Source organism: Neophocaena asiaeorientalis, unplaced genomic scaffold, assembly GCF_003031525.2.
Source record: "Neophocaena asiaeorientalis asiaeorientalis breed wild unplaced genomic scaffold, Neophocaena_asiaeorientalis_V1.1 scaffold30, whole genome shotgun sequence".
Classification (NCBI taxonomy): Eukaryota; Metazoa; Chordata; class Mammalia; order Artiodactyla; family Phocoenidae; genus Neophocaena; species Neophocaena asiaeorientalis.
The window spans coordinates 6768174-6776276 of NW_020174923.1; the positions used below are offsets into that span (position 1 = coordinate 6768174).

An 8103-nucleotide genomic window follows, 5' to 3' on the forward strand; every position below is an offset into this window, starting at 1 on the left:
TGAATGGAGGCGATAGCAGGGACACCAAGAGGAGGGAAGTAAAACAGATGTTCAGGAAATGGAACCTGTGGATCTGCTTCCTAACCGCTGTGGGATGAGGGAGACAAGGAGCCCAAGATGGTGCCCAGGATTTTGGGGGACAGTGGTGCCACCCCCCAAGACAGATGGGGAAGGGATGAGTTCAGGGCTGATTATCTCAAGTTGAAGATGCCTGCAGGATCCCCAAGTGCCTGAAAACCACTCCCCGCCCCGCCCCACCCAAATCTATCCATTGTTTTCATTGTAGTTTCTGGTTTCTGCTTTGGTGTTTGAAAAATTCTCTCACCTGAAGCTTATATAAATATTCACCTACAATTTTTCCTGTTGTTTCTTGTGGGTTTTTTTTTTTTTAACATTTACACCTGTAACTGGAATTTATTTTTAAGTGTCAAGTAAGGATCTGTTCCTGTTTTACAAATATTTAAACACTTAGATCAGTGACTTTCCTCAATGATTCAAAATGCTACTTAAATTATTTAGTAAATACTTATATGCATATACCGTGAATAACGCAGGTGGGGTGGGGGGGGTGTTAGGGGCGCCGAGCTTCAGCTTCAACCAACCCGGATCAAGTAGTCCTGTAGTGTTTACAGTTCAAAAAATCTGCGTGAAAGTGAGCTGCAATTCAAACACTGGTTGTACAGGGGTAAACTGTACTTAATCCTAATACAGTATGGACTTTTCCTGAACATTCTGTTCTTTTCCATTGATCTAATTATTCTTTAGCTTTTTTTTTTTAAGTCTTTATTGAATTTGTTACAATATTGCTTCTGTTTTATGTTTTAGTTTTTTGGCCCCAAGGCATGTGGGATCTTAGCTCCCCGACCAGGGATTGAACCCACACCCCCTGCATTGGAAGGTGAAGTCTTAAGCACTAGACCACCAGGGAAATCCCTATTCTTTAGCTTTTTATGATACTTAATATGAGAGTATTAACTTATAACCCAATTTATTAATTTTTTCAATATTTTCTATTTTTCTTATCTATATCTTCTGATTTTTTTCTGTAATCAAAATGTATTGTGTAATGAAATGTTTTTCTATGACACAATTTAATGCCATCAGTTTGCTTTGTTTTAATATGAAATGTTCATATTATTTTTTCTTCCAAACATTCTGTAATTACATATTTAATTTCTCATTGATCCAAGATTTAGGAGAGTTTCAGTTTCCAAGTGGCTGCATTTCTGTATTGTTTTGTGTTATTGTAGTTTATACTGTGGGTATTAATTGTTGGTTGTCTAATGTTATCGGTTTCCAGTTATTCTGTTCGTATGACATAGAATTTAGTATATAAGCTATTAAATGAGTCTTTATTATAGTTTGCTCTAGTCTCACTTGTCTTGCAAATGTCAAAAATAGAAAGGTATGTTAAAATCTTTAAAAGTTATGTTTCTAGAAATTTCTCTTCAACTTTTTTGCTTTATATGGTTTTAATGTTATTTTTTTCAGTACATCAAGGTTCCAATCATTATTTTTTTCATGTGGTCTCCTTTATTAAGAGCTGCGTTTGGCCCATGTCATGTTTTTGTCTCGATTTCTACTTTGCTAGAGAGTAATATTATAAATCTACATTTTTGCCCATGCTTTAAAAATTCTTATGAAAAATTTCAAACATACCCAGAAACTGAGAATAGTAAATGAACCAACCTAGATCCATCAGTTATCAAGATTTTGTTGCATTCACTCTATTAATCCCTTTTATCCTTTTCTTTTTCTTAAGTATTTTTTTTTTAAATCATTTATTTATTTATGGCCGCATTGGGTCTTAGTTGCTGTGCGCGGCTTTGCCTAGTTGCAGTGAGCGGGGGGCTACTCTTCGTTGCGCACGCAGGCTTCTCATTGTGGTGGCTTCTCTTGTGGAGCACAGGCTCTAGGCACGCGAGCTTCAGTCCTTGTGGCTCGTGGGCTCTAGAGTGCAGGCTCAGGAGTCGTGGCGCACGGGCTTAGTTGCTCCGCGGTATGGGGGATCTTCCCGGACCAGAGCTTGAACCCATGTCTCCTGCATTGGCAGGCGGATTCTTAACCACTGCGCCACCAGGGAAGCCCCTTCTTAAGTATTTTAAAGCAATCCCAGACATCACATCGTTTTATCCCTACATACTTCAATAGTCATCTCTTAATTATCTTTTTACAGTTGATTGGTGCAAATCAGGATCCAAATAAGGTCCAAACACACAGGATTTGGATGCCGGGTCGCTTTTTAATCTAAAGCTGCCCCACCTTCCCTCCTCTCCTGCCCCATGCCATTGACATGTTGAAAAACAAAGGGTCAGATTTCCTGTAAAATGTCCCACATTTTGGATATATCTTCTTTGTGGTGTCATTTAACTTGTTCCTCTATCCCAGATATTTCTTCTAAATTGGAAGTTACTTTTAATGCCTTGATTTTTAAATCCAGGTTCAACGTTTTGGCAAAAATACTTTCAAATGGTGCTGTGTATTTAATATGTCAGAAGGTACCTAATATGGGCTTGGCATCAGGAGGTGACAGCCTGATCACTGTCAAGTGCTTCATCAGACTTTCATATTACGGTCTCATCCATTAATGATCTTTGCCTGAATAAACTACAGTTGACCCTTGAACAACCTGCGGATTAGGGCTGCTGACCCTCCTCTGTCAAATAATCTAAGTTTACAGGTGGCCCCTACCCACCCACAGATTCAACCAAGCTTGGATTCAACCCACCTTGGAGGTGTAGTTCTGTAGTATGTACTTATTGAAAGAAGTCCACATATACATGGACCCATGCAGTTCAAACTCGTGTTGTTCAAGGGTCAACTGTATTTCATTAGGGATTACAAAATAGTGCTTTTTCCAATGTTGCTTTCTTTCCACATAGTTTGTAAAGCACTTTCTATCATTAACTAGGTCTATTAGTTTATCCTGAAATACCATTGTTTAAATTAAAGCAGGATAAATGCATATTTTTTTTTCCTTCAATGCCAGTTTTTAGAGTAAGGAGTTGGAACCCTTGATATAGCCAATGTACCCTTCTTTAACTTTTTCTTTGGCCACGCCTCTGCTTGTGGGATCTTAGTTCCCCCACCAGGGACTGAACCCAGCCCAGCAGTGAAAGCACCGAGTCCTAACCACTGCACCACCGGGGAATTGCCTTTTTTTTTTTAAAGGATGGACAGCTTGTAGTTGGATTTTAGCTGACCCAGTCTGAATTATTGCCTTCTAATAGGGGTCTTTACTGATCCATAATCATCCTAAGTATGCTTGGTTCTGTATTTATGCTACTTACGTTTTTGCTGATTTCTTTAACCTTTGCCATATAGGATGTACTTTTCTCTCTTGTGACTTGAAAAGCATAATCCTATTTTACTAGTGATAATTTTTAATGTAAAATCAATGCATGCTCAATGCAAAAACTTCAAATGATTCAGGATATAACACTTAAAAGTGCCCCAATCCTTCCTAAATGCCTTGGACTGAGAGCACGTTGTCAGTTTTTCACTGTTGTTTCTTCCTGTGAGTCTTCCAAAGGCTCTCCCTCAAGTGCTAGGGACCCCTCCCTTTATGTCACAAAACTTTCATAGGACTCATGTTGCTTCTTCCCTTGAACACACGTTCTAACCACACTCCGAAAGCAAACTCAATGGCTTTTTCTAAGATTCCCATGTGTTCACTTGTCTGAATCCCTGTATCTTCAGCTGGATGGCTGGGTGCCAGTTCAGTGATTCACAGCCTGGGGGGAGGGAGCGAAGGGTACTCGTTTTGTGCATTAAAGTCCATCTGGCAGGACTACTGCTGAACATCAGATTATGTTACGACTAAAGCAGCTCTAAGTGGAACATGCCTTGCCCCTCAATTACAGTGTACCTTCGGCCTAGCCCCTGCCCTACAAATTAGGGGTGATAGTGCCCCAGGCTTCCTCTGCTTATGTCCTTTAAGACTACATTACTTTTTTGAGCGTTATCAGCAACTGTTGATCTTCTCCAGTAAATTCTGGAATCTCTGGCAGAAGTGTCACAAAATTATTGGCCTGTGCACATTACCCTTCCCCTGGTAGGTTTTTTTTTTTTTTGGTCTTCATTGCTGCGCCTGGGCTTTCTCTAGTTATGGTGAGCGGGGGTTACTCTTTGTTGTGGTACGCAGGCGGTGGCTTCCCTTTTTGCGGAGCACGGGCTCTAGGCGTGCGGGCTCAGTAGTTATGGCTCGCGGGCCCTAGAGCGCAGGCTCAGTAGTTGTAGCTCACGGGCTTTGTTGCTCCGCGGCATGTGGGATCTTCCCGGACCAGGGCTCAAACCCGTGTCCCCTGCATTGGCAGGCGGATTCCTAAACACCGCGCCAGCAAGGAAGCCCCTCGGTAGGTTTTTCCTACAGGATTTAAGCCATATCAAGCCATGTCAAGCCAGATGCCTTTGCTTAGATCACTTTCTTACCAAGAAACTTCCCAGGTTACCTCATTTAATTCTCATTACAATCGTGATGTTTGTAAATGAGAAAAGGAAAGTCCCGAGATGGTAAACGATTAGTCTAGAACCAGCAACTAAATGGCCAAGGGCAAGCATAAGCAATTAGGCATACCAGGTCCTCTGACTTCCAAGGGCAATAGAACTTTTCCCACCACCTCATCTTTTTTTTTTTTTTTTAGCGGTACACTGTTGTGGTCTCTCCCGTTGCGGAGCACAACCTCCGGACATGCAGGCTCAGCGGCCATGGCTCACGGGCCCAGCTGCTCCGCGGCATGTGGGATCTTCCCGGACCGGGGCACGAACCCGGGTCCCCTGCATCGGCAGGTGGACTCCCAACCACTGCGCCACCAGGGAAGCCCCCACCACCTCATCTTACTTTAAACCACCTACATTTCCTGGCATCGCTCAGGAGTCCTGCTAACTACAATCAATACTAGGATCTTTTTTAATGAAACGATGGAATTAAAATAATTTCCTATGTTCATATACAAAGCTATAACAGGTTTTAACTTTGTGACAAAATTTCTTTTCATACCACATTTAAACTGAAGAGCTGAAGTACAGAAAAGTAGATCCCTGCTGCTACTCGCCCTGCTGTTACATCTGCATGTGACTTACTGATGGACACGTAGAAGGAAGCACTCCCTAGGAATCAATGGTTTGAAAGCAAAGAGAAAGTTCAAGGCAATCAATAGATAATGATTCCTCTTTACCATATTCCAGTGAAAAACACTGTCATCGACCCTACTGTTATTTGTTAAGATTTCAGCAGCCCTGGGGGCTCAGCAACTGGCTCCTACAGGCCCTCACCGTTAGGCAACAGCACACACCTATAGGCATACCTTTCCATTTTAACAAAAACTCCGCTCCCAGTGAGGTAACTCCAGAGTTTAACTATCTCAGCCGCAAAGGAGCAGACACACACAGCACTATATAATTATTTTTAACGTCCAGAGTTTATAATTCAAGGGCCAGAGCTTTCTCCCAGACTCAAGTTTATAATTGCTCAATTGGCTGGTGAGGCCAGTAGGGATACTTCTTCTTATCTAATTTGGTGTCTGGGAAGACTTCATTCAAGTCCTCAATGGTCATCTGATCAAATGGAATGATGTTCTTCATCTTCTCCAGCTAGAAAAAGACGGGAACTGTGTTAAGATAAATAGGGCTGCAGAGATGCAAGAAAGAATCCAAGGCAGGTTACCCCCACTGGGTGAAAGATGTGTGGCCGTGAAGGAGAGGAAATATAAGCAAAGGCCTAGGCTCATCCTTACCTCTTTCTCGTATTCCTCAATCCTGGTCTTAGAGAGAGACAAAAACTCAGCACAAATCTTCACCTTTTAAGAGAAGGGAGAAATTCTGTTTACAGAAACGTAATCATACAGTATGTACTCCTTTGCTGGTTTCTTTCACTCACATAATTATTTTGAGGTTCATCCATGGTGTTGCGTTTATTAATAGTTCATTCCTTTTGATTGATCCTTTAAAGTCACTCCACCTTAACCTTACTAGGAAGAAACAGAACTGTCAGGAATTAAGAGAATTTTAGAATAAATAAGAGCCTCCGATACTTACATCTTTTTCTTCTTCAGCATCCACCTGGACAGTGTATTTATCCTCCGGCACAGGAACCTTCAGGGCGTTAAACTACAAAACAGTGACAGTGAGTTGTCGCTAATATAACCAAGAGCCCCCCCAAAAGGGCTCAAAGCTGCTAATCGTAACAGAGCGCATAAAAACACATTCTCCGTTCAGGGAGGAAACCAGCATGCATCTAGGGCATCGTAGTGGAAAGATTACTAGACTACCAATGGAAGCTCAAGGTTCTTCTCTGCCCCATCACTAACTAACCGGAGACCTTGGACAATTCTTTATTACAGTGAGCTTCAGTTTCTCCACCTGATAAAGAGAGTTGGACTTGATGCCCTCAAAGAACCCTGCAGTTCTAAAGAAATTCTGATTTGTTTTTTTTAAAGAATTCTGCATTTTTATTGCACTCAAATAACATCGAACGGAAGACGTTCACATTATTATTATTTTTTTTTTTTTTCTTTTTGCGGTACGCAGGCCTCTCACTGCTGTGGCCTCTCCCGTTGCGGAGCACAGGCTCCAGACCCGCAGGTTCTGCAGGCCATGGCTCACGGGCCCAGCCGCTCCGCGGCATGCGGGATCCTCCCGGACCGGGGCACGAACCCGTGTCCCCCGCATCAGCAGGCGGACTCCCAACCACTGCGCCACCAGGGAAGCCCAGTTCACATTATTTTTAGAAAATCCATTGATGTTGCCCAGCTTGGCATATATTTGTAAAAGACAAGGCTCATTCATTGAGATATTTGGAATTAGAAAGTATTTGAAGTTGACCACAGCATAATGAATCCTCAGTGTCCAGAGTTCTAGAGATGATTATATACAAAAATCCAGAAAAATTTACTTTACACATTTATCAGTTCTAGGTCACTCCTAAGTTTCCCTAAAAACATATGGCTTTATAAAAAGTAGTGTTCTAGGATTTCCCTGGTGGCGCAGTGGTTAAGAATCCGCCTGCCAATGTAGGGGACATGGATTCAATTCCTGGTCCGGAAAGATCCCATATGCCATGGAGCAACTAAGCCCGTGCGCCACAACCACTGAGCCTGCGCTCTAGAGCCCATGAGCCACAACTACTGAGCCTGCATGTCACAACTACTAAAGCCTGCATGCCTAGAGCCCTTGCTCCGCAACAAGAGAAGCCACCGCAATGAGAAGCCCGCGCACCGCAATGAAGAGTAGCCCCCGCTCGCCGCGACTAGAGGAAGCCCGCGCGCAGCAGCAGAGACCCAACACAACCAAAAAAACGTAGTGTTCTATAATTCACAATAGAAAGTAAGAGCTTTATTAGATGTTGAGCAGCAACTCCGTATTACCCAGATCACAGGTTTAGAAAATTATTTTTTTCTAATGTATCACTTTGGGTTTCACTACACTAGGGTTCAGCATTAATTACTACAGTGTAACAACGCTCTCTAATGATAAATATATAAAATCTCTGATTTTCATCTTTTTAAAAAATTTATTTATTATTATCATTGTTTTTGGCTGCACCACACGGCATGCAGGATCTTACTTCCCTGACCAGGGACTGAACCTGTTCCCCCTGCAGTGGAAGTACAAAGTCCGAACCACTGGACCGCCAGGGAAGTCCCCCGATTTCTCTTTTAAAAGAAACCGTAGTGGACTGGCGTAAGTCATGTTTGCATAATGGAGGTGGAGGAGATGGCCTCCTTAGAAGACAGCTTAGTGTTGTGGCCCCAGCACTTAGCACTGCACCTGGCACAGAGTGGGCCCTCAATAAGCAACTGTTGAATCAACAAACTACAGATGTTGAAATTTAACATCAGAAGAGGATAGGTGATGGGCTTCCCTGGTGGCGCAGTGGTTGAGAGTCCGCCTGCCGATGCAGGGGACACGGGTTCGTGCCCCGGTCTGGGAAAATCCCACATGCCGCGGAGCGGCTGGGCCCGTGAGCCATGGCCGCTAAGCCTGCGCATCCGGAGCCTGTGCTCTGCAATGGGAGAGGCCACAGCGGTGAAAGGCCCGCGTACCACAAAAAAAAAAAAAAAAAAAAAAAAAAGAGAAGAGGGAGAAAGAAGGAACAACCACAGG

General features: G+C 43.0%; 1 protein-coding gene across 1 annotated transcript in view; it reads right to left on the reverse strand.

Annotated features, from left to right (window-relative positions):
* Positions 1–5392: 5392 nt before the first annotated feature.
* Positions 5393–8103, reverse strand: part of ATP5PD (ATP synthase peripheral stalk subunit d) — a 5409-nt gene continuing 2698 nt past the window's right edge. The window contains exons 4-6 of the mRNA XM_024761219.1: positions 6037–6108; positions 5736–5798; positions 5393–5592 (exon numbers count right to left, since the gene is read on the reverse strand). Of these exons, the coding sequence (XP_024616987.1) occupies positions 5461–5592; positions 5736–5798; positions 6037–6108 (267 nt within the window). The 3' untranslated portion in view covers positions 5393–5460. The remainder of the gene's footprint in view (positions 5593–5735; positions 5799–6036; positions 6109–8103) is intronic.